At 43.4% G+C, this 25,678-nt stretch overlaps 2 protein-coding genes across 3 annotated transcripts; both read left to right on the top strand.

Moving 5' to 3' along the window:
* Window positions 1-741: 741 nt before the first annotated feature.
* On the top strand, window positions 742-16,223 carry zmat1 (zinc finger matrin-type 1). Of its 2 annotated transcripts, none has more exons than XM_061263447.1 (7): window positions 742-885; window positions 10,093-10,199; window positions 10,744-10,830; window positions 11,525-11,684; window positions 12,625-12,891; window positions 13,292-13,385; window positions 14,100-16,223. In XM_061263447.1, the coding sequence occupies exons 1-7, from the start codon at window positions 744-746 to the stop codon at window positions 15,073-15,075; spliced, it is 1,833 nt and encodes a 610-aa protein (XP_061119431.1). In that variant the 5' UTR covers window positions 742-743; the 3' UTR covers window positions 15,076-16,223. The 2 variants fall into 2 exon arrangements, with proteins under 2 accessions (XP_061119431.1, XP_061119432.1); XM_061263448.1 differs by having other exon boundaries at window positions 11,528-11,684.
* Window positions 16,224-19,936: 3,713 nt separating this feature from the next.
* Window positions 19,937-25,036, top strand: cd8b (cd8 beta). The gene is made up of 6 exons (XM_061263637.1): window positions 19,937-20,037; window positions 21,483-21,836; window positions 22,291-22,377; window positions 23,268-23,360; window positions 24,049-24,082; window positions 24,289-25,036. Exons 1-6 carry the CDS (start codon window positions 19,992-19,994, stop codon window positions 24,293-24,295), a joined length of 621 nt encoding a protein of 206 aa, XP_061119621.1. The 5' UTR covers window positions 19,937-19,991; the 3' UTR covers window positions 24,296-25,036.
* The last annotated feature ends 642 nt before the right edge of the window (window positions 25,037-25,678 follow it).

Raw genomic sequence — 25,678 nt, forward strand, 5'->3', positions numbered from 1 at the left:
GTATTTATTTTGTTACATACATCTTCAATTTTGTGCTACTTAAACTGATTCCAAGAAGGTCTATTTTCTGTGTTGGACTGAAGAAATATTATTGTTTTGGCCAGTACAGCCCCCTCTGTGGCCTCATCCTCCAGGACACTCATCCACATAGCACGCTGTAGAACTATATTTCACCAGAACAGGACAATACTCATTATTATATAGCATTGCTAAAATGCAAGTCACTAGAGTTACATATTACGGTCACCACAGTACTGTTTCAGAACTGGAGACAGCTTCTGCTTACCAGTTCCGTGGATTCCTATGGGAATGAGCTACTCAGTGGCGTAAGAAGGCAATTCATGGAGGCTGTTTGACTATGGAGCTTTGTGGCACCAGAGCATGCAGACTGGGTACCTAAAGTGGAAGAAAATGACATGAAAACAAAAATCTTCTTCAGTGTGGCTCAGGAAAAAAATGCCACTGGATAGTAATTGGTTCACAGTAGAGACATTTTAGAATTTAAAAGTACTGTCCAAAATATTATACATTCGCCAGGGTAAAGTCGTAGTTTAGAATGGGCTTGCGAGCTTCTTGGTGAATGTCAATCCGTGGCCCCCTGGTTGGAACCGACGTTCACCAAATGGCTGCATTCCCGCTCCCAAGCAGCAGATGGCAGCACACTTACTCAGATAAATATTTTTCTTGAGGTGGGGTTTTATTCAGAGCCACTCTCAAGCCTTCAGCTTCAGATAGAAACAAAGATGGAGCCCGAAAGTGCGTCTGTCCCGCTGCTAGGCGAGACACATTTTGAAAATAGTAAAATTAGCGCTCTAGAGTCGGCCTCTGTAACAGACGCTGACACAGTTAAAAACACTCATAACACCTATAAAACCCAGAGTGAAGGTGAGTTCGGAAAGAACCTGAAATAAACAAATACCGTAGCATCGATGGTGCTCATTCTAATAAAAAACGATTGGAATTGTCGCTAGCCATCTAGCTAGTTAGCTAGCCAGCGTCTCTTGAGATATGTTAGCTAGCTAGGTAGCTATGGCTAGCTATTAGAATATATTGTTGTATATTTATGTCGAGAGTAATTGAGTCATTTATCTTACTGATCAATGGTTCAATTACTGTCGAGGACATGCCTTGATTGCTAGCTAGCTAGCTAACAAGCTACAGCGTTGTTTCTGCTTGTTTATAAACTAACATGGCGCACGACGAACATGCGTCTTTACCCAATTTGCAAGCTAGATGACTTGCCTAAACAAGGAGGAATTTAACATGAGATTTATGGGTTGACGAGCTGTATCATCATTTTCAAACGTTGCTAGATTGCTTTTTCCTCCTATATTTCAACTGGCAACTATCAAAGAATATTGTAGAAGTGGGATGTGAGGTCGGCGTTTCCTAACCATAGTCGTGCGGGGACGCTGTTTTTCCATTATTGTGTTCTAACCTCATATTTGGTGATTTGATTAAACTGTTTACTGATATAATTATAAGGACCGTCCTCTGTAAAAGAACCGTAGTGGAATGACTTCTCTAAGTGGTAAGGGGTTTCTTCAGCTTCTAGTGTTTTGTCCCTTTAATACATTTAAATTATACAAATAATTATAATATTTTGCCTCTTTAAGGTCAAACAAACCCAATTATGATTCTTTGAAAACTGGGCCATACTTGTGTCATGGCTGGTTCTGGGGCAATTAAAAAAAAAAAATCTGTTCTGCTGTTCAGTAATTCAAACACAAACATTTACTCTTTTCTTCTACAATGGATTAACATCAGAGTGTGAACCTATTAAGATTCCAGTCAAACCTAATCAATTAGAAATAGGTGCAATAATAGTGTTTGTCAGTGGCAATTGTTTGGAAACATTGCATTAGCTTTGCTCAATACACAGAGCCATGCACTGATGCAATCACTTGGTCACTAGTATGCATGGTTACAGCAAACATTGGTTTTAGTTTTAATTTAATTTTGACACTTCAAATGGCATCTCAAAATGTCCTGTATAACATAGGTTCTCAACCTCGGTTCTGGGAGGACCCCCTGTGTATGCTGGTTTTCGTTACAACCACAATTGCAATCCCAGAATTTAAACAAGCTCTTCCTTTTTCATGTTTAGAGGGACTATTTACCCTTAAGCCACCTTATGTTATATATATAGCTATGCGTTCCATGATAAATGCAAGCCCAGTATTCACATCATGCTATACTGATGAATGCCAGCTCAGTATTCACATTATGCTATACTGCAGATAATCACATGACATGTTTGTTTAACTGATCAAATTAAAGGCTGAGGTGAATCAATTGGCTGAAGTAGCTCATGGCTACTAAAACAAACATTTTGGTAGATAATGAAGAATTCAAAGATAAGACCACTGAGAGTGAGCCAAACTTGCATTGTGTTAATAAGTTTAAGGAAAGAATGAAGAAAGAACACATGTTGACTATACATAATGTAGAGCCTATGGATTCATCTTGATCTTTGAAATTTGATCAGTTGTGATTGGAATGAAAACCAGCATACACAGGGGGTGGTTCCCAACTGAGGTTGAGAACTACTGCTTTATAAGAAACACATAAATACTTAAATATATATACAGTCAGTGAGCACCTTATTATGCATTTATTAGATGTTTTAGTCTTATTGGGCTTCTGATGCTGTAGCCTATCTACTTAGAGGGTTTCTCGCATTGTGTGTTCAGAGATGCTCTTCTGCACACCACTGTTGTAATCTGTGGTTATTATTATTACTGTCACCTTCCTGTCAGCTTTGACCAGTCTGGCCCTTCTCCTCTGACCTCTCTCATTAACAACACGTTTTTGCATGCAGAACTGCTGCTCACTCAATGTTTTTTGTTTTTTGCACCATTCTCTGCAAACTCTAGAGACTGTTGTGTGTGAAAATCACAGGTGATCAGCAGTTTCTGAGATACTCAAACCATCCTGTCTGGCACCAACAATCATTCCACAATCAAAGTCTCTTAGATCAAATTTCTTCCCCATTCTGATATTTGGTCTGAACAACAGCTGAACTTCTTGACCACGCCCGCAAGCTTTTATGCATTTATTGGCTGCCACGTGATTGGCTACTTAAATATTTGCATTAACAAGCTAGTGTATAGCTCTATCTAATAAATTGCTCACTGAGTGTGTGTGTGTGTGTGTGTGTGTGTATACACAGCCAAAATATGGTTGGGGTAAGCTTCGGAAATGTATTGAAATTCAATTAATTTAAGGATAAATCCTCATGGAACAATATGGGATTTTTTCAATTGAGGAATTGAATATACAGTAGGTTCCTTTCTTCAACACAGATTACACTCTAGTTTACACTATAGCCCTTTATTTCATAATTTAACAAACTTAATTGACCTGGCAAAGTCTCTAAAATTGATCTGATATTATTAGCTTGCATGCCAGATGATACTGCTAGCATACTTGTTTTTGGGTTATAGTTTGTGTCGTAGCTGCTATGAAGATTGAATGTAGTTTTCTGGTCACATGTTAACATTTACTCAGCTTGGATGACACGTTCACAGTCTTGTAGGTCACATATCTCTGACCTGTCTGACAACTAATTATCTCATATAAGTATGGCCTCACTGTAATCATCAGCTATTCCTGTAAATTCTCTCAAAAAATGTGCCAGCTATCAAAAAAGGAATTTGACATGTTCTCAAATTTATATTTGTTGGGCTGGTGAATTGTATAAAAGCATAACACATTCTGTACATTTTTAGCAATGTCTTGTTGTGAATTTGTCTATGCAAATTAGCCTTAGCGTGGTATTGTCAACCTATAAACATTTCTGGTACACCAAAAACTATGACATGCCGTATTTGTGTTAAATTTCTGAATTGTTGAAACAAGTAGTTGGTAGACCCCTTTGTTTACCACATTGTTTGGTGGTTTATGATTAAGGGTGTATATATATATATATATATATATATATATATGTAAAAATCAGTAATGGACTTTTAAGGGCTTATATAGCACAGATCACATTCAGTAACAGCAGTGTAAATACATGGCTTGACTGAAGCTTTTCTAGGGAGTGGTACTACAAAACGATACATTCATATTTGTTTATAAACCATGAAAGTTGGTGTGCATAAGAGGGTGAAACATTAATTATTTATTGATGCATCAAATTGCTTTAAAAAATGATAATATATTTATTGTAAAAATTCTCTAATTTTGAGCAACATACTGCTGTGAATTTTGTGTATGTGAATTAGTGGCATGGTGGTGCATTGGGTAGCACTGTTCACCCACAAGAAGTTCACCCACAATGTTCTCAGCCGGCCAGCCTGCCAGCCAGCCCTCCTGCTTCGGTTTCTTCCGGGTACTATGGTTTCCTCCCACACAGAAAAACATACAGTACTGTGCAGAAGTCTTAGGCACCCTAGACTTTATTATATATATATGTTTATTGTTTTGTGTGTGTTAGTATAAAAGAACACATTTGAGATTTCAAAATATTCATTTTCCAAAAGATTTAATTTTACAGAGACATTTAAAAAGTAACATAACTGTAAGCAATTAACTACTTTTTACATAAAAACTTGGATCAAGGCTGTCTGAGATCAGAAGCAAGGAGCCAACCAAAGTCTGCAGAAGAACTGTGGCAAGTTCTCCGACATGCTTGGAACAACCTCCCTGCTGATTGTCTTATAGAACTGCAGAAGTGATGCAGTTTTAACGCCGAAGGGTGGTCACAAAAAATATTGATTTGATTCAGTTTTGAACTATTCTGCTAAATTACTAAAATGTAATGTAAAATCTATAGTACATTTATTTAGGACCTTCCATTTAATTATTTTTGAAAGAGTGTTATCTGTACAGAATGTTATACAGGTGCCTAAGACGTCTGCACGGTGCTGTTCATGTCAGATTAGGTGTGCTCCTGCCGTTGCCCTTGACCACTGGCCTCAGAACTGGAGTTGGTCCCCGGGCGCTGCACTGTGGCTGCCCACTGCTCCTAAGTAACTAGGAAGTGTCAAATATAGAGGAGAAATGACCTCGCAGGGTTCAATTACAAAAAAAACATCTAGAACTGTAGTGCATGCAATTGAAAAGTGGCGATTGTGTCTTGTAAACTCTGGCAGTAAGTTGTTGAACATTATCTTAGTCTCGAACATCAGGCTTAGCCGAGGTGATGTCATGTGCGGAGCTAATGTAAGAGCAGTGTGTTGTTTCACGTAGACAACCTTTATTTAGATCTGTGGGCTCGGCCTTGACCTCTGGAGCGCTGCAGAGTCTGTGAGTTTTCTGTGGCCGTTGTAGACCTTGAAAGGTGTTTGTTTGTTTTCTTTTGCCAATCAGTGACTTCACAATTTAATCAGTGAATTAATAATTTCAGTGTTGAAGCAGGAGACACTGCTGGAGTGTACAGTCTTAGAGCCCGGGCCTAGATCAAGTTTCCTTATCGGCAAGGTCATAGCAATGCTTACCATAACCATAACCCTAACACTGTCACTGGCTTGTGCTCTGTGTTAGTGTACTGGACAGAAAATTGGGCAATTCTGCAAGTTATGAAAGAACAATTTGTAGTGAAAAATATTTCTGCCAGGTGGAACCCCCCAAAAAATAGTTGCATAGCATTCATTTGTTAGATAGCGTAGATTCGTCCAGGTGAACGAACATCGAATCCCGGGGACCCTTCTTCTTACCTAGTTGTAATATTGGTTTTTGTCCTTGTTATTTTTCCATGATTATTTATCGTTTTTTAGATAAAATACAGAGCCATTGGGTCACTAACGTGTTCTGCTTAGGTTGAAAATGTAGGAATTGGAAAACACTTTGTAATGTAGTGTTGTGAATGCAGCCTCAGTTAATGTATATGGTGTATGTTGTGTTTGGTGTTTTCCTGAATTTCTCTCTGTCCAAATGGCAACTGCTACAAACCAGATGTCTGGCAGAAGATGTGGGCAGGTTTGTTCAGGAGGTACCGTGAACATTTATGCAGGCATTTTAAAATAAATTATTGAGTGAAATTAGGCTGAATAGTATTTTCTGCTGCTGTGTAGCTTGCTGTCTGTATTAGCAGGGCATTAGGTGACATAGACATTCATTCCCCTCCATTGAATAGGGTGAGATTATTAGTAGCAGTTCTTTGACATAAATATTTTATCACTCTCGAAGTGTCACTTCAACCATAAAACATCTACAATGTTTTGTGGTTGAAATGGGACTTTGAAAGTGCAAATTTAAGTGTTAAGTATTTGCTTTGTGGCTATCAGCACATTTCCCTAGAGAAGTAAATATAGTATATTGTCTGTTAATATAATTAATAACATTCTGGTTTCATGGCTGTTTGAAAATAATTAGAGAGAAAATATGTTTTTGAGTGAGTTGTGTGTGTTCACGCACACATTTCTGTGTATGTGTGAGAGACAGTGTGTACTTGTCTGTCTGTCTGTGAGTGAGTGAGAGAGAGTGTTTTTTCATACATGTGTCCGCTCTGTGTGAAAGAGAGTGTGTGTGTGTGTGTGTGTGTCTATCTGTGTGTATCTGTGGGAGAGAGAGAGTGTGTCTGTGCCTGTGTGTATCTGTGTGAGAGTGTGTAAGTGTGTGTGTCTGTGAGAGAGAGAGAGAGAGAGAGAGAGAGAGAGTGTGTGTGTGTGTGTGTGTGTGTGTGTGTGTTTGTTTGTGTGTGCGTGTGCGTGCATGTGTGCGTGCATGCGTGACTGACCTGTAATGGCAGGACATGTGTTATAATGTGACTGGTTCACACAGTTTGACTCGGGGACCTGTATCAGCCCCTAAATGCAGTCCTGCTGGACTCTGCTGCAGCTTGCATGCCCAGGCTGTGGTACATCACACTCAGTCAAACTCCTGCCTGTGACCCAGCTGAAAAAGCGGAATGAATGGATATGCTCCATACAAAACACAATTTAGTCCCGGACCAAGCTTAATCTGTGTCTGTAGAACTGGCCCCCCCGTCTTTAAAGCTGTCATTTGAGAGCTTAAAGTTTGATGTTCATTACATGCGTTTTATGTGATTTGAGAAATGATGAAAGATAAATCATAGTCCTAGCCATAGTCCTGAAGATGCAAAGTTTGAGCACTTCAGTACAGATGAGACACCAGCCTGTGAGAAGCAGACTGTGTTTAAAAGCCTATGGCAACCAGCCAAATAGGCTAATACTGATACTGTTTCTGAGCAAGCAACAACCAGGTTGGGCTCACAAGCTAGTTCACTAAAGTCAATCTTTCTTAGCAGATTTTTTCCTGGAAAGCTACGGAGCAAACCATTGTGTGTTTCCATCCTCTTCAGTGGCTTCACTAATTCCTGTGGAAATGACGGCCTGTAATTGGCCTGTCCTGTCTGCAGGTTTAACTCCAGTCCTGGAGGGCCGCAGTGTCTGCAGGTTTAACTCCAGTCCTGGAGGGCCGCAGTGTCTGCAGGTTTAACTCCAGTCCTGGAGGGCCGCAGTGTCTGCAGGTTTAACTCCAGTCCTGGAGGGCCACAGTGTCTGCAGGTTTAACTCCAGTCCTGGAGGACCTCAGTCCTAGATTCTGACCCCACTGATGAAAGTGCATATTCTCAATTATTTTAACAAAGTGGACAATTTCCTAACTGGATAAAGAAAACACAGGAGCCCCAGGACTGAGTGTGTGGTGCTGTTAGCCGTGTTCATTGGAACCGAAGCACAGGCAATTATAAAGGACAGGCCTGACTTCCTGAGGCTGGCTGTGTCACATTACCTCGGTGGTTAATGCCATCCATCACAGGGACAGCTTCCCCCGGCAGGAACAGGTTTGTAATTCAAATTGCCCTCGGTAAGAGTCGGGTCGCACTCCGCTGTGGAAGTGCTACACACGCGAGCGAGACTCTGGAAAGAGCCAAAACGACTGAGCTCTGCTTCCGGAAACATCTACACCAGAGACCGTCAAATGACGGTCTTCACAGGCCGAGAACTCCTGCTTTTCCACCCTCTCTTAACCTGGGTGGGTGAACACAGTCTGGCTAATCAGCAGCACTAATCGTTCAGTTAATTACCCGGGAGGAAAGAAAACAAGGGCTGGACTCTAGGATCCTAGGGCCATATTTGATGATCCCTGGTCTACACACTTTGATGATTGTTGTTTGTTTCTAGGTCTGTAGTCCATGGTTCTGATTTTGTCTTGCTGCAAGATTCTAGTTAATTTTCCATTGCAATAATGTGCCACCCTTAACTATCTCTGGGGCTGGTAGCAATGGAGATGCGATAACCGTAATGAAGACCCTTTCCGGTTGGGGGGGACAGCCCTCTGTCCTAGTTTAGCTCAGGTGCTTTAGATGTAGGTTTCCTAGCCTGTGATTGGGCGGATGCAAGCCATGGTCTGGACATGTCAGTGAAGTGGTGCTCCCATTGGTGGTGCCAGAATGAGGATCAGTTGTGGTACAGTTCAGTTCAATTGCTTTAGGAAGTGAATTGCAATGTGATTAATTCATTGACTTTTATTTTGCATTTTGCAGTACATCAATTTCTTGAATTGAAATGGAATTACAATCTGATGGCCAATAATATTGTCAAAAGCAAGTATGTAATACATCCAAGTTCAGTACAGATGTTTTGACATCCTATGAGTGTGTGCTTGCGTGTGTGTGTGTGTGTGTGTGTGAGAGTGTGTGCTTGTGTGTGTGTGTGTGTGCGCGTGTGTGTGCGTGCGTGTGTGACCGAGATGATGGGCTTTTAGTGTTTTGAGGCTAATATGCCACTTTCACACACCAGAGCACTGCTGCACTAATCTTTTGGTTGTTTATGTTATGAAAACCTCACACAAGTGTGTTACACTGAGACAGAGGCTCCACACAAAGCAAATTGGCATAGCCAGGGAAATCCACATAAGACTAAAACAGAAGAGCTGTCTGAGCTGAATCAGCCCATTGCATTTTATTTGTAATGAATGAATGTGTATTTTGCCATTGAAAGTAGTTTACTTAGTGCTTGCAATGTTCTTTTTTTTAGTTCATGATTTTTCTTTTCTTAATTTAGTATTTGATCCCAAAATCAGTTTAGATTTGAAAGTAGCTCCATTTTGTCAGTGATTCCAGGCCAGTGGTTTTAAAAAGTAAATGAACCAATTGCGAAGTCTGCAAATCTTTCACGTTCAGCCTTGCTTGCCAGTGCATACATTAACAATTTGTGTAATTGCATCCACTGCAAATCAGCTCAATGGTTTATTTTGTAAACAAATCACCTTTTCCAATGTGTCATAGAGGTTTTTTTTCGTTCTCTGTAGTCTACATTAATTTGTTCCAGCATGTATTTGCGCATTCACAAAGTACATAATCCAGACACTCCCACCATTTCTGGAGTTTCAATTTGTTAATCAAAATCTACTCTGCTTGTGTTGCGATTTATATATAAAAAAAAGATTGAATAGAAGTGTCTGAAGTTCCACTGCATGTTTTGATTTATTAGTTAAAAAATTTTTTTTTTAAAGACCTGAGTCCCTCAGTCAAACTGTGACACACTTCCAGAGAGAACAGTCTCTGTATGCTTGCAATTTAGGGAAATAAAATAAGTGGATTAAATGGCAGCCGTTTTGTTGATATCTTCTGCAAGGACATTGATTAGGCAAATTTGGGCTGACAGATTTAGATATTGTTTGAAAAACAGTGGTATACACTAATGGTGAAAGCTGCCAAGTGTTATTGTAAATTGTGAGATTACTTTGAATACATTCTGTTTTGTGCATGGTTTACTCATAGGCATGTAATAAGAGATTGTGATGAGCTAGTGAGCTAGCATTAAGACATGGCTTAAATGTGTATTTGAAATCCATTCTCTTCATTTTCATGGTCCGGCAGGATCCGGATCCGTATACCGTTATCACGCTGGGATAATTCAGTAACTAAAATCCATTACACGTTTGCAGCCGATGTCTTCGAAATGCATGCGTTCATTTATGAAGGATAACGATGATGACACCTCGCTCAAGTGTACAAAGACCCTGTCCCGTGCACACACAGAGTGTTCTTCATGATCTGTATTTTAAATGTTTCATGGGTTCTTCCCTCTCCCCCTTCTTCTTCCTCACTTCCTCTCTCTCTCCCTCTCTCCTTCCCTCCCTCTCTCTCCCTCTCCCCCTCTCCCCCTCCTTTCTCAGTTGTGGTGAGCTCCAGTGATGCACTGAAAAGCCTCTTTGGCAGTGACTTCTGTCATGTGTGCGGGGCAGTGCTGCAGTTTGAGTCTCAGAGAGTCTCGCATTATGAGGTAGGCTCCTCTCCTGTTCCACTCCCAGTCTCCTCCCTCTAACTCTGATGAATAGGATGTCATAATGTCAACCACCATAAAACATTTTTTATATCATCCTGGAAGAGATAAATGTAATTATGTAGTTACAGTTTTCTATGGATGTGAGCCTTATGGGTCTATGTTGGTGTAGTTTGAGTTCAATTTAGTGCTTTGCTCTGATGTTGCACTTAGATTTGCTTGTCACGGAATGTTGTTGGCCAGGTCTGGTAGTACACTCAGTGATCACTTTATTAGGTAGACCTGTACACCAGCTTGTTAATGCAGATATTTCATCGGCCAATCATGTGGCAGCAAGTAAATGCATAAACCCATACAGACATTGTCAAGAGGTTCAGTTGTTTTTCAGACCAAAAGTCAGAATGGGGAAGACCATGGAATGATTGTTGGTGCCAGATGGGGTGGTTTGAGTATCACTGGGCTCACTGAGTGTGTAATGTAATGTAATGTAAAGGGTTGTAATGTAATGTAGTGTAAAGGGTTGGGCTCTTTATTCTGTGCTTAGGGGAAGAAGCATGCTCAGAAGGTGCGACTGTACCTGCAGACAAAAAAAGATGAGGAACGGATGAACAACGAGTTTGTGGTCTTTCAGGTACTTCTTCCGCCACACACACACACACACACACACACACACACACACACACACACACACACACTCACACACACTCACACACACACACACACACACACACACACACACACACACTCACACACACACTCACACACACACACACACACTCACACACACACACACTCACACACACTCACACTCACACACACACACACACACACACGCACACGCACACACACTTGTCCCTCAAACACACTCCCTCCCCAGACCCTCTCGCAGGTGTCTGGGAGCAGGTGACTCGTTCCAGGAGAGATGGAATGCCTGCTCACCTGTCGACGGCATACAGTTTTTAAGTGTTAAGAGAATATCCATGGGACGCTCAGGTGATCTTTCGTCGTCTTTTTGCCATCATACCTTGTACAAGCAATGTAGTGGAGGTGTACAAGCAATCATCAGAGGCCCTGGGAAATACTTCAGGGAAAAACATCTGCACTGATATCGATTGAAGTCACCCCATCAGCAGCAAGACCTTGCAGATTCTATGTGCTTGGAAAAAAACAACTCGCATGATCACAGAAAGATCACCTATACGCCCCATGGCAGCAGAAATGCTTATTAACTTTAAAAAAGCGCGATTGAATGAATCCCACAGTAAACAAGGTGTTCATGAACGATGCGCGCGGTCGAGGTGACCGGGTTGAGCCGTTTGTCTCAGCAGAAGGACGGGACAGTGGACCAGGACCGGTTCTGTCAGCTCTGCAACATGGTGTTCAGCGCCCCGGTGGTGGCCAGGTCGCACTACGAGGGCAAGGTCCACGCCAAGAACCTGAGGAAGCTAGGCCTGCAGCCCGTCACCCTCACAGCTCCCCAGACAGGTGAGCAGGGCACGGAACTGGCAACCCGCATCTGCATTAACTTATTACCTCAGACCAGAGGTGGCCAACGCTGGTCCTGCAGAGCTGCTGGGTTCGGCTGGGTTTTGTTGTTACTGTGGTTAGCACTTCATTGATCAATTAGAAAGTCCATTACATTACATTATTGGCATTTGGCAGACGCTCTTGTCTAGAGCGACGTACAACAAAGTGCATACCCATAACCAGGGCTTACCCTGCCTAACTCGCCTAACCTGGCTGCTTGAATCTAAATTGTTGTAAACAAGGTAAAAACAATAAGCAGCAGACCAGGAAGATCTTCAGGAACACAGTTGACAACCCTTTACACTTGAGCCAATTATACTCCTGCAGCATTGTTCACATGTTTTTAAGGATTTGTTTCAGAGTAATGGGCTTTGTCCTGGGCTATACTGAGTTTTGTATGGAGAGTCTCCATTCAAAAATGAATTTAGTCTAGGACTAGGCTTAAGCTTGTTGGAAAACATGGGAGCTAAGTCCGGTACAGTCACCCTCCCTCTTCCCTTGTAGTTGGACAATGTGCAACCCTATCTAGCCCCTAATCCTGTCAAAGATACTTCTTTGATCAGTATCTCTGTGTCATATCTACTATACTCAGGCCTTGTTTCTCCCCAGACAAGATCTAATCATCTCCCTCTCCACTTCCTGTGATGTGTTTTCATTTATGGCAATGGCCATTTGGTCCATTGTTTCCATTGAGGGACAGGGTATAAGTGTTGACATTCTCCCTCAGTTGTTGGTTCTTTTTAATCTGTACTTGGGGAACGGACCCACTAGTCCCTCTACTATATTAAACTACCCATTTGAAACGAAGGCGTACCTGCATAGTATTTTTCAACCGACAATCGTACAGAGGAGCAGATTCGACTCAAATTAGTAGTAGTTAAGCTCTCACTGCCTGTAGGCGACCCAGGCCCCCGCGGCGCCCCCCTGGCTCCCGGCTCCCAGGAGGAGGGAGAGAAGGAGGAGACGGAGGAAGAGCAGCGGGCGGCCGCCGGGGAGGAGGTGGACCTGAGCGACCCCAACAGACACTGCCGCCTGTGCGCCGCCTCCTTCAACAACCCGCAGATGGCCCGGCAGCACTACAGCGGCCGCAAGCACCAGCGCAACCAGGCCCGCTGCCACGCCCTGCAGGAGATGGAGGAGCGCGGGCAGCCCGGCGCGCACCTCGGTAACCACGCCGACCGCCCGCCACCGAATGTGTCGCAAAACCACTTTCAACTGTCGGTCACACTGAGGTTATAATACGGTACACAAATTGGCATTAGTCAATGAAACAGTTGTTAACGTTAATTATTGACGTACAAATGCATTAATTAACCATTAAATAATCTTTCCGTTAGTTACTGTATTTAATTACAAACTGAAGTATTAGTTACATCAATATTAATACATTAACAAACCGTTGGATGGACTTATAATTAGTTAACTATTAACAAATACATGAAGTTTTTTTTCTAACGGAGTGAGTGTGTACATTTTATATGCCATGCCTTTTTCCTCTCCCGGCCATATATCACTCATCCCTCCTCGTCTGGTCCTCTCTCTTTCTCCACGTGTAATACCTGTAGATTCCCGCACCTTCTCCTGCCCGGTGTGCAATGTGACGCTCAACTCTGTGGAGATGTACCAGGCCCACATGCAAGGGAACAAGCATCAGCAAAAGTGCGAGTCTTCGGCTTCCTCCATCTTAAGCACTTTGTCATTTCATGTTATATGCAAAGAACCAGTTTTTCTTTTCCACCAATCTAGCCTCTGGTCTAATTTGCTTATCTCTTATGAACGGCCAAGATCATATTTTACAGTCCAAGTTGGAAATTGGTCTGTAACTCATTTTCTGAAAGATATTTAAATCTCTGAATATGGTTAGTCTGATTTGGGAGATCTTGTATGTAGCTCATATGAGTTAATGCGGAGGTGGAGGCAGAAACACTTTCAAGACCAGGCTTGATACGGTGCTAGATACTATTTTGCTTTTCGACAGATTAAGCAGTAGGTACACTTTAGTGGTAGGAAGAGGCAATCATTGCTGGGCTGAATGGCCTCTTCTAGTCATTGTTATGTTCTGTTATGTCAATAGATTATCTACAGATACATTAAAACAATTTATCTTTGGGTGTTTTTTTGTGGGTAGTTGTCCTACACTGTAGTACATAAGGAAACGCATGTCTTATATCTTGACTCGTTTGGTTTTTTGTTAAGTTAATATATGTTGTCAGGCTAAGTGTGTGTTAGTTTTGTATTTAGTTTACTTCGTCAGGCTAAGTGTGTGTTAGTTTAGTTAGTCTGGCTAAGTGTGTGTTAGTTTAGTTAGTCGGGCTAAGTGTGTGTTAGTTTAGTTAGTCTGGCTAAGTGTGTCTCCTCTCGCTGCCCCTCCAGAGAGATGAAAGTGGCGGATATGATCTGCAAGTCGCAGAAGAAAGTGTACGACTCGTTCCAGGACGAGCTGGCCGACTACATCCAGGTGCAGAAAGCCAGAGGCCTGGAGCCCAGGACCCGGGGGCCGGGGGAGGAGGGGAACGAGGGAGAGGAGGAGCAGGAAGGGGAGGCCTTCAGCGGCATGGCAGGACCAGCGCCGGTGGGGGTTCCGGCGCCCCCTCCCTCCGCGCTCTTCCGCCCTCCGTCCTGGTGCCCTCCGTTTCCGGCACCTTCCCCCCGGCCGCGCTTTGGGCTCCGCGGCCCCGAGGGGCCGGCCTGGCGGAGCGGCTTCCGGCCCCTGGCCCCGCCCCTGATGGCGGTCCCCGTGGCGACGGGCTTCAGGGGCAGGCCGCGCGGGAGGGCGGCGGCCGACGGCGGGTACGGGCGGGACAGGAAGCGCCGCCGCCGGACCAGCCGCGACCGATCGAGCTCCAGCGACGACCAGTCCTCCTCCTCCTACTCGTCCTCATCCTCCTCCTCTTCCTCCTCCTCCAGCACGAGCAGCAGCAGCAGCGACGACTGCAGGAGGAGGAAGAGGATGAGGAGCGGGAGGAGGAGGAGAGACGAGGACTCGGCTGAGGAGGAGAAGAGGAGGGAGAGGAGGAGCAGGCGGCTGGGGAGGACGAGCGGGAGATCCCGGGAGAGGAGGCGGGCGGAGGGAGCCCAGCCGGAGAGGAGGAGAGAGGGGGAAGTGGGGCGGGAGGCGCAGGTGGAGGGGGGAGCAGTGCAAGCGCCGGGGCTGGTGGAGGAGGTCCGGGCGAAGGAGCCCCCGCCGGAGGAGAGGAAAGGAAGAGCGAGGGCAGAGAGAGGCCCCGTGAAGGAGGGCAGGCACAAGCACCACAAGGAGAAGAAGAGAACGAGGGAACGGGCGGATGAAGCGGACACACGGACGGAGGAGGAGAAGCTGTGGGACGAGTCCATCCTGGGGCTCGTCTGACGCGGGTCCGGCCGTCGCCCCCGGAGACAGCCGGGCTGCCACTTCTTTACCGGTTCCCCACCTCCGCTGGCCGAGACCCTGCCCTTCAGCAGGAGGCAAACCCTGGAGCGGAGTGTACTCTGACTCGACCGCGCACTAACCGCAGACTGACTCCTTCATTTTGTAGCTATTGACGTTTGCTGAGATGTAGCACACTTTTCTGCACAGAACGACCTTCATTAAGCTCTGATACTTGAATCCACGGCTGTGGAGGTGCAGCCCCGAACCTTTCACTTGCATTTCCTACTGCCGGGACAAACCAGGAACAGCCATCAGCCTCCCGTGTCATTTTCTCTGACGTCTCGTAGCTGGCCAATCGGCTCTTATTTCTGAATCCCTAAGCTTTGTCAGGTGACTTGACAACAGTAAAAAAGAAAAAAAACAACTATAGTTTCCATTTGTGAGCTAGGTGAAAGGATGTTTTTGTCACTGATTACATTTCTTTATTTAAGAAGCGCTAACTCGTGCTATTCAGGAGTTTATTGAGGAAATGTAGGCCAGATTATGTCCGATCCTCCTTTTTCAGTTCATTAAGGTGAGGTGATGAGGGGTTTTTTAATTAACTGAATTTCAAAGATTTTCTTGAATTTAAATAACATTGATTCCAACTCTGGTGAATAAGCCTCCACAACCCTGTAGATTTAAGCTACATGGCCATTCTCATGCATTTTGTCATTGATCCTGTTAAAACATTTAACGTTTCACATGGAACAAAACAACACCACATTTCTGGCATTCCTTGATGAGGGTTAACTTCCACACACACACACATACACACATGCACACACACACACGCACGCACGCACACACACACATGCACACACATGCACACTCATACACTCACACCTACACACACACACACACACACACCTACACACACACACACACACACGCACGCACGCACACACACATGCACACACATGCACACTCATACACACATAGTACAGGGCATGCTCAGTTGAACTGCATATGGATTGTTTATGTGGTTATGTTAACATAAACTAAACAGAGACATCTTTTCCTACTGAAGCTGAGTAAATAACGTTTGATGCTTTTTTGTGAAAGCTGGATAAATACCTCTTGTGGACATTAAAGGAGTAACAGTGAAATATAGCTTGACGTGTTCTTGTTGCTGTGGTAACCTTTCCACGACACACCTGTTTTCAATAAACAAAGAATATGTTTTTTTTGTTGTGAACACAGTGAGGCACTAAAGAGCTGTAGCCAAAGCCTTCTGCATACACAGAACAAACAGGGCAGTCACCCTTCTCTCTCACCCAGAAACCTTTTATTTTATTTTATTATTTCTATACATAGATGATTTTTGTAATTCCTTTTTATCCCTACACTTTTGTGTACCCCTGTGAGTATGCTCTGGTGCCCAAAGAAGCCCCTTAGTCATGGAAGCCTCCATGAACTGGCTTCATGAGCCATCAAGCAGCTCCCATAGGAACCCATGGAGCCGGGAAGGGGAAGCTGGCTCCCGTTCTGTCAGTCTCAATGGATAGTTAGGAATCTGCCTGGGTTGCCACTACTGCCCCCTGTTGTATGTTGTTCTTACAGCAGAATTATTTAACTTTTTTGTTTCATTACTTTACATGTGTTGTGTATGTATGAAAGGTATTCTCACCGATGTAATTATGTAATAAATGTAATTTTCTCTGCTCATTACCAGGGTTTCTCAGGGACGCCATGACATTTGTGCGAAGGCAGCTCTTAATCTCGAACAGTTCAAACGGCGTTTCTCTTTGTGAGCGCTTGTACCAGAGGAATGCGGGGGATGGCACCGAAGCCCTAAGATCTTTCTGTTTACACAAGATCACATGGCCCGTATTCCCATCACTCAGGCTGTCTATTTTGAGCCTGAAATAAAGTGTTAGGCGTGCCCCACCTTCGCTGGGGTGGGTTAGTGCGGTCGACCTCGTGCTCGTGTGCCACAGGGGCGGTGGTGGGTGTGGTGGGGGCACACCTGTGTTTGGGGAGGGGGCAGAAGCTCTACATCAGACTGCTGCAGGGCTGCAGGTGTTCTGTGCCCCTCTGAACCTGCACTCCCAAAAAGAGCTCTCCGCTTCACAGCACTGACACGTGCATACGTACACACACACACACACACACACAAACACACATACAGTGCTCAGCGTAAATGAGTACACCCCCTTTGAAAAGTAACATTTTAAACAATATCTCAATGAACACAAAAACAATTTCCAAAATGTTGACAAGAAGTTTAATATAACATCCGTTTAACTTATAACATGAAAGTAAGGTTAATATAACTTAGATTCCACATTTTTCAGTTTTACTCAAATAAGGGCGATGCAAAAATGAGTACACCCCACAACAAAAACTACTACATCTAGTACTTTGTATGGCCCCCATGATTTTTAATGACAGCACCAAGTCTTCTAGGCATGGAATGAAGTTGACAACATTTTGCTACATCGATCTTTTTCCATTCTTCAAGAATGACCTCTTTTAGAGACTGGATGCTGGATGGAGAGTGATGCTCAACATGTCTCTTCAGAATTCCCCACAGGTGTTCAATTAGGTTCAGATCAGGAGACATACTTGGCCACTGAATCACTTTCACCCTGTTCTTCAGAAATCCAACAGTGGCCTTAGATGTGTTTAGGATCATTGTCATGTTGGAAAAGTGCATGGCGACCAAGGGCACGGAGTGATGGTAGCATCTTCTCTTTCAGTATAGAGCAATACATCTGTGAATTCATGATGCCATGAATGAAATGCAGCTCCCCGACACTAGCAGCACTCATGCAACCCCACATAAGGACACTGCCACCACCATGTTTCACTGTAGGCACCATGCATTTTTCTTTGTATTCCTCACCTTTGCGACGCCATACAGTTTTGAAGCCATCAGTTTCAAAAACATTTATCTTGGTCTCCAGAGTATAGAGCCCCAGTAGTCTTCATCTTTGTCAACATGGGCCCTGGCAAACTCTAGGCGGGCTTTTTTGTGCTTTTTTGTGCTTTTTTGTGCCTGGGCTTTAGGAGAGGCTTCCTCCGTGGACGGCACCCACGCATGCCATTCCTCTGCAGTGTACACCGTATTGTGTCACGAGAAATAGTCACCCCAGTTTGGCTTTCTACTTCCTTAGATAACTGCAGTGAACTTGCATGCCGATTTTCTTCGACCCTTCTCATCAGAAGACGCTGCTGTCGAGGTGGTAACTTCCATGGACGGCCTGGACGTCTCTGTGAGATGGTTGCAGTTCCATCTCTTTAAAATTTTTGTATCACTTTTGCTATAGTATTCTGACTGATAAGTAAAGCTTTGCTGATCTTCTTGTAGCCTTCACCTTTGCGGTGTAAAGAAATAATTTTCTTTCTCAGGTCTCTCGACATTTCTCTTCCATGTGGTGCCATTGCTAACAACATGAAATGGGAAGGGAAGTAACACCCTTTTATAGTCAACAGTCTGCTGGACACCTGTGTAATGAATAATTAGACTCACCTTTGGTTGATTATTGTTAAATTAGACATTTGTAGTAAAAAATTTAGCTTTGCTCCAGAGACTTTCAGTGGGGTGTATTCATTTTTGCATCACCCTAATTTGAGTAAAATTGAAAATTTTGTTCTCTAAGTTATATTATTAACCTTACTTTCATGTTATAAGTTAAACAGATGTTAAATAAAACTTAGTCTTGTCAACATTTTGGAAATTGTTTTTGTCTTCATTGAGATGTTGTTTAAAATGTTACTTTTCGAAGGTGGTGTACTCATTTACGCTGAGCACTGTACACACAAACACACTATACACACACATATACACACACTCACACACGCACACACACACTGTACACATGCACTCACTGTACACACACACACTATACACACGCTATACACCCATTATACACACGCACACACAGACACACATACACAAACACACTATACACACACAGACTCACAAACACACACACGCATAATAATGTAATATGCACACACACGCACCTAGACACAAATGCACACATGCACACACACTGCACATGTGCATACACACTCCCAGACACATATGCACACACACACACACGCACTCACACACACTGCACACATACACACACACACATACACACACACACACACTGCACACATACGCACACACTCCCAGACACACACACGCTATACACTATACACACTCAGCACTGTGTGAACACCCTTCATTTTCACGTTCTTATTCTAGTGCTCACACTGTATTTGATAGCTCACCACTGGTTGTGCTGTTGTGCTGATTAACGACAAAGAAAATCATAGCCAATAACATTTAAGATGTGTATTTACCCGCAGTTTGAAGCGACATCCAAAAACAGTGTTGTCATTATAAAATTTAATGAAAATGGCAAATAAATAAAAATATTTATTAATTATCTGAAGATGGAATGGAGGCAGAGATGTGAGAACTTTAATATCAGACCTCAGTTTTCCCAGGAAGGTACAGGAGTACAGACATTGAATAACAGCAGTGAAGTTGAGGAAGGTACAGAAGTGCAGACATTGAATAACAGCAGTGAAGTTGAGGAAAGTACAGAAGTGCAGACATTGAATAACAGCAGTGAAGTTGAGGAAGGTACAGAAGTGCAGACATTGAATAACAGCAGTGAAGGTGCTGATAAATGTTGTCTTTGAAAAGGAAAGAGCTTTAAACGCTGCACACACCGGGCTGGCGCCTTGGTCGCCTGACGCCACTGTGCCTGTGCTCGTCTTCACGGGGGCGTGACCTGGCAGGTCTGCCTGTGATTGGCTGAGGGGCCACGGGAGGGGCAGGGTGTACACAGGCAGGCGACAGGAACACAGTTCAGACTGAGAGACGGTCACAGTGGAGGTGAGAGTCACAGTGGAGGTGAGAATCAGAGCAGACCATGGCCTTGCTGGTGCACCTGTGGACAGCCTTCGTTTGGATAGCAGGTAGGTCCACCTCATTCACACCTCACCTTCCACCCCCCTTTGTCTCCAAGCCGTGGGACAAGGGGGGGCAACTTCAGAGCATTATCGGCTGTTTGCAATCAGCGCACCAGCAGAGCATCCTATTTTACTCGTGTAAGAGTTTGGGGGAATGTGCATGTGTCTTTTCTTGCTTCCCCTGGTCTAAAATCTAGCTATGACCAGCTTGAAATGCCAGCTACCAGCTGTGTCAAAACATAACTTGCGCTGGTCTAACTGGTCAACCAGCTACCATCTGTTTCAAAAGCTAGCCTGAGCCGTTTTTTTCAGCAGGGTAGGCCCCCCGCTGGTGAGCATCGGTCTGTGAGACGACAGGGATTTTGTTCAGTAGAAAGGAGCAAATTGATGACAATGGGAGATCATTATGGGTGGTACTGATGTTGCTTATAATTGTCATTCTTACATTGTTTAATTATATTTTTTCTATTAAAATTCAATGAATGATAATGTGTTCTAAAAGCATGTACTTGGTTATACAGTTCTCATACTATTATTTAAAATATGTATAAATGGAGAAACTAATATTTCTTTAAAAAACCCTTACCTTAATATTAGTATAATGTGATTGTCATGGTCCATATTTAGTGGTCCGAATTTAGTTTGGTGAAACAGTTTTACTAATTTCAAGATATGCCAATTGGGTAAGGCAATTTTACAAGCTGATATTTTCTCCAGCTTAGTCTTTAGAGTGTGTACAGTTTTGCCTCTGGGTTGAGTCCTTTTAGTTAAGTTTATTAATGTAATAATTAAGGGAACAGACCAGGTTTATCACTATGTTTTACATGTACTAGAAGGTCAGATCATAGTGATCAGTGCTGTTTAAATAAGGGAACATTCCCCCATCGACTTTACATTGGAAACTTATTTGTGGTAATTTGTGAGCACATAAAACTGACAAAGTTCACACTGGATTCACACTGGGCATATATATATTTTTTGTATAGATGTATAAAGGGAAATTCAGCGGTGGACCTTGTAATGTCAGTTTTAAGGAGCCAATGCTTTGCACTGTTACGAAACTCAGGGCACTGCTGTTTAAGGTCTGCTCTATACATACTCAGTATGGTGGAAAGTCTTTGTGATTTCACAGTGTACGGTACACGACAGTCACTACCATGTGTACCTCACTCTAGTTTTGAGCAGTCTAAGCTTTTGTGAATTTTTTGTCAGTTGAGAACAGAATTATTTGCCTGTCGTGGGTCATGTGGGAGCATTGCTGTGCCCATATTCCAAATAATTTTACATACAAACTTTTGAAATCAAGATTTTGGATCACTAATTGGCTCACTTGTGATTCAAAACTTTTTTTACTCTTTTAGAATTCAAAGAATCAGGTTACCAGGATATCTCTCTTTCTCTGTCTCTCTGTCTCTCCCTCCCTCCCTCCCTCCCTCCCCCTCTCTCCAAAGTGGCTGTCCAATCTCTGCAGTCACCGAGCCCTCGGTACCCAAAACTGGGCGAGTGGGAGACCCTGCGCTGTGACTGTGCTGGACTGCTGTGCCAGACTGTGTACTGGGGTCGGATGCATATGATGGGGGGGAAAGCAGAATTCCAGTTCCTTTTCTCCCACAACCAGGCGGACCGGATTACACACGGTACAGGGATCGATGCAAGCGACTTTGGAGGCAGTCTGAGTGCGGGCAGCAGCAACACCTACTCCCTCAAGTTGAAGGTGAAGGAGGAGCACGCGGGCCTGTACTTCTGCATTGTACCCAACAAACGCTCCTACCAGCTGGGATTGCTGGCGCGACTCCTCCCCGGAGGTGAGGCCATTGCTCTCCCTCAGGGATCATCAAATCTGGCCCTAAAATCCAAATCCCTCCCTGGCAGTAACTAACTGAAAAATTAGTGCGTCTTCTCTCCTGACTCCCTGGTAAAGGCTGTTTTTCAGCCTATAGCCAGGTTTCACCTAACCCCCAAATGCTCCTAACGAGCTGGTTGGTACCTTGCATGGCAGCCAATCACCGTCAGTGTGTGAGTGTGTGTATGAATGGGTGAATGGAGAAGCATCAATTGTACAGCACTTTGGATAAAGGCGCTATATAAATGCCAATCATTTACCATTTCAGCTCGTTTGTAGCCCCTGCAGAATGGCTAATTTTTCTTACTGTGTAGGTAATCTGTGGTTTATTGTGCACTGGAAATTGAGTAAGTATAAGGATCAGGGCCTACGCTCAGAATACGTCACTCAGCCTTGAGCTCATTTCCTTCCTCCAGAGACACCTCAGGCTCCGCCCACCACCAAAACCACCACCACCAAGAAGAAGCCCTGCCCCTGCCCTAGGGAAGACACAATTCTGCCAGGTACCCAAGAACCCAGCACACACAAACACTAAACCAGAGACTCCTTTCTGTTCTGATCATTTTTTCAAATTCAGCTCTTTTCTCCGTTTATTCCCCCCTAAGTAGGAATGGCCAAACATGCCAATGCTACCAGGCACGTGTCAACCTTCTTCGTTGGTCCAGGAGAGCACAGACACGTGTGCGCTCCTTTAAAACCGTCTGATTCCAGCTGCTGCTTCTTAACACGCTATAGATCGGCTGGTTTTCGCTGCACAGGGGTGGAAATAAGTACCTGAGTTTAGCCCAGGAACATCTGTATATAATGCTTAACCCTTTGAAGAGTACAGTAGGTTTTTTCTCAATTTTATGTCAGCGGTCAAGAGTTTGATTGCATTCAAATACCAGTAGTGATTGATGAGCATTAGCATGTTCAGTTAAGAACATAAGAGATCACATATCTTGTGATCTCACAGCTTAAAGTGTTTTATCGGCTCTAATGGGGGGCCCCCTTTTTTTTAAATGGTGGGTGGAACAGGCGAGAAGCCACGCACCCTAAACCCCCCTCAAAGTTTTAGACTACAAAACTGTGTGACAAAAACACACTGGTACTTAATGGCCAATTCCTACACAAAGGAAATAAAAGTTTAAATTAAATCACAATCATTGGATTAACCATATGGAGAGTGTACAATGAGCTCCATAATGTTTGGGTCAAAGACTCTGTACTCAAACATGTGGTTAAAAGACAGATTCTCAGCTTTTATTTTAGTTTCCCCATGTAGAAATGACAGCTATATATATATATATATATATATATATATAATCCTCCTCTCTCCCTCTCCCTCTCACCATCTTGCCCTCTTTTTCTCCATCCCTCCTTTTCTCTCCTGTAATGTTGTTTTTATTCCCAGTGAAAGGATGCAGTTTCCGAGTATTGTGGTCACTGGCCGGAACGATCATGGGCCTGGCACTCGTTTTACTGGCCACACTTCTGTACTTTTCCCGTAAGTAACCCCTCACAAGCCACGTTCCTCTCACCAAAACCAAATAACAAAGTACCATCACAAGCCACGCTCCTCTCACCAAAACCAAATAACAAAGTACCATCGCAAGCCACGCTCCTCTCACCAAAACCAAATAACAAAGTACCCCACCTAAGCCACGTTCCTCTCACCAAAACCCAAATAACAAAGTACCCCACCTAAGCCATACTCCTCTCACCAAAACCAAATAACAAAGTACCATCGCAAGCCACGTTCCTCTCACCAAAACCAAATAACAAAGTACCCCACCTAAGCCACGTTCCTCTCACCAAAACCCAAATAACAAAGTACCCCACCTAAGCCATACTCCTCTCACCAAAACCAAATAACAAAGTACCATCGCAAGCCACGTTCCTCTCACCAAAACCCAAATAACAAAGTACCCCACCTAAGCCATACTCCTCTCACCAAAACCAAATAACAAAGTACCATCGCAAGCCACACTCCTCTCACCAAAACCAAATAACAAAGTACCATCGCAAGCGTTAAAATGTGGATGGGAAGGCAGGAGATTTTCTCTTTTTGGAGGAGGGGGGTATTTCAGAAGATGTGCAAGAGGGGCATGGGGTGATATCAGTCAATGTGAGTTGACTGAGGACATGTAAATATGAAGATTAATTTAAGATGTTGCCGTATGTTTGCATTGCAGGTCTTCCCAAGAAGTGTCGTCACCAGCTTGTCAAGTGAGTGCTGAACTGTACATGTCATTTATTTTAGAGAGTATTATTGATTTATAATTTTACACATTGAAACAAACACATTATTAAGCTGACACCCATTTCCTGGAGAGCTATATTCCTGGATAGCAGTCATGGGTCAACTAAGTATTTGATATAATTGAACTCTTTGAGATACTGAAAAAAAAAAGTTGTGTCCTTCCCCGCTTCAGGAAATAGAATCCAGGCAAAAGAAGTAGCACAGCTGACCTTTGACAAGTTCTCCCACATACTCCTCATCATCACCAATGAACACGGATGGATACATACATACTGCTGTAACATGGATAGATACATACATGGGTACATGCTTTTAACAGGATCCAGTTCACCGGACCATGGGAATGAAATGGCATGCTTCGCCCTGTTGGCTTGTGGAGGTTTGTTCTGAATGGATCGGTACTCCCTTGGATATTTAAAAGGGTTGGCATTGCGTATGTTAAGTTATTATGGTGTGTCAAAGCCTTAAACAGTTTGTTTTACCCCATTGCTTTATGAGATGAGCTCTCTCTCTTGTTATGTCTGACTTGAATGTACTTCTATTTTAATTCAGTATGTGCTTTCTCATAACACACACACACACACACACACACACACACACACACACACACACACACACACACACACCAAGTATAATATGTTTTTATAAGATAGTGATATTTTTATATGTCAGATGGATGTTGGGATGTTTGTATGTTTTTAATTTGAATAATATTTTGCTTCTTTTTTTGAATGACTATGTTCTAAATTTGACAAAAAATGATTTCATTGCCCGGTCTGGAATGTATCTATTTTCCACACATTTAATGACCAGTGATGTAATGGCCAAAAGCCTTTTCTGTGCTGGCTTGATCGAGTGCCATTTTGTTGAAATAAAATGTAAATATGTACACTATAATTACAGATTCATTTTACTATGGACTTGCAGTTGTTTTGTCTGCATTCATTTGTGGTATAAATATTATCACAGTGAATCACAAAAACATTTAAACCTGTGACTTGTTCTATTTCAGGTGTGGTTAGAGGGGGGTGATGTGATTGGGCTCACACGACTGAGGGATGCTGGGTAAAATCCAATCATGACTTTGAGCAGACTGGGACATTCACCTAGGCAGTTGGATCCTACACTTTTAGCAAAACTGCCCCCTGTCCTCTTTCAGTTTCTCTCTATCTTTCTCTTTCTCTGCCTCGATCTACTCTCCTTCCTGTTTTCTCACACTTTCTCATACCCCAAATCACTTCATTACTAGCAATGGCTTATTTGTGCCAATTCAATCATGCATCCCTTGTTTTTAAGTGAACCTAGTTTTGCCTAGTTTTGATTGGAGTTTGCTTCTGCATGCATGTGTGTGTGTGTTTTAGATTCACATATCATACATTTCTGTGATTATGACTGAATATCTATTCCATAAGGGGATGAACATCAATTTTACATAATATACTGGTACTGACGAAGACAGGGGCTTAGAAAGAAGGTTCTAAACGAAAGCCACACTTATTGAAAAAGACCCTCTCTGCGTGTGTGTGTGTGTGCGCGCGCATGCCTAGGTGTGTGTGTGTGCG

The sequence above is a fragment of the Conger conger genome, chromosome 12 (genome assembly GCF_963514075.1).
Source record: "Conger conger chromosome 12, fConCon1.1, whole genome shotgun sequence".
In the NCBI taxonomy this organism is placed as follows: Eukaryota; Metazoa; Chordata; class Actinopteri; order Anguilliformes; family Congridae; genus Conger; species Conger conger.

What these genes read in the sequence shown, in the direction of transcription:
- zmat1 (XM_061263447.1), top strand. Translation starts at nt 744, where the DNA reads ATGGAGCCCGAAAGTGCGTCTGTCCCGCTGCTAGGCGAGACACATTTT. An exon ending in AGAGAGTCTCGCATTATGAG is followed by an intron (nt 10,200 to 10,743) that starts GTAGGCTCCTCT and finishes TTCTGTGCTTAG; the next exon opens with GGGAAGAAGCATGCTCAGAA. An exon ending in GCAGCCCGGCGCGCACCTCG is followed by an intron (nt 12,892 to 13,291) that starts GTAACCACGCCG and finishes TAATACCTGTAG; the next exon opens with ATTCCCGCACCTTCTCCTGC.
- cd8b (XM_061263637.1), top strand. Translation starts at nt 19,992, where the DNA reads ATGGCCTTGCTGGTGCACCTGTGGACAGCCTTCGTTTGGATAGCAG. An exon ending in AGCCTTCGTTTGGATAGCAG is followed by an intron (nt 20,038 to 21,482) that starts GTAGGTCCACCT and finishes CTCTCTCCAAAG; the next exon opens with TGGCTGTCCAATCTCTGCAG. An exon ending in GGAAGACACAATTCTGCCAG is followed by an intron (nt 22,378 to 23,267) that starts GTACCCAAGAAC and finishes TTTTATTCCCAG; the next exon opens with TGAAAGGATGCAGTTTCCGA.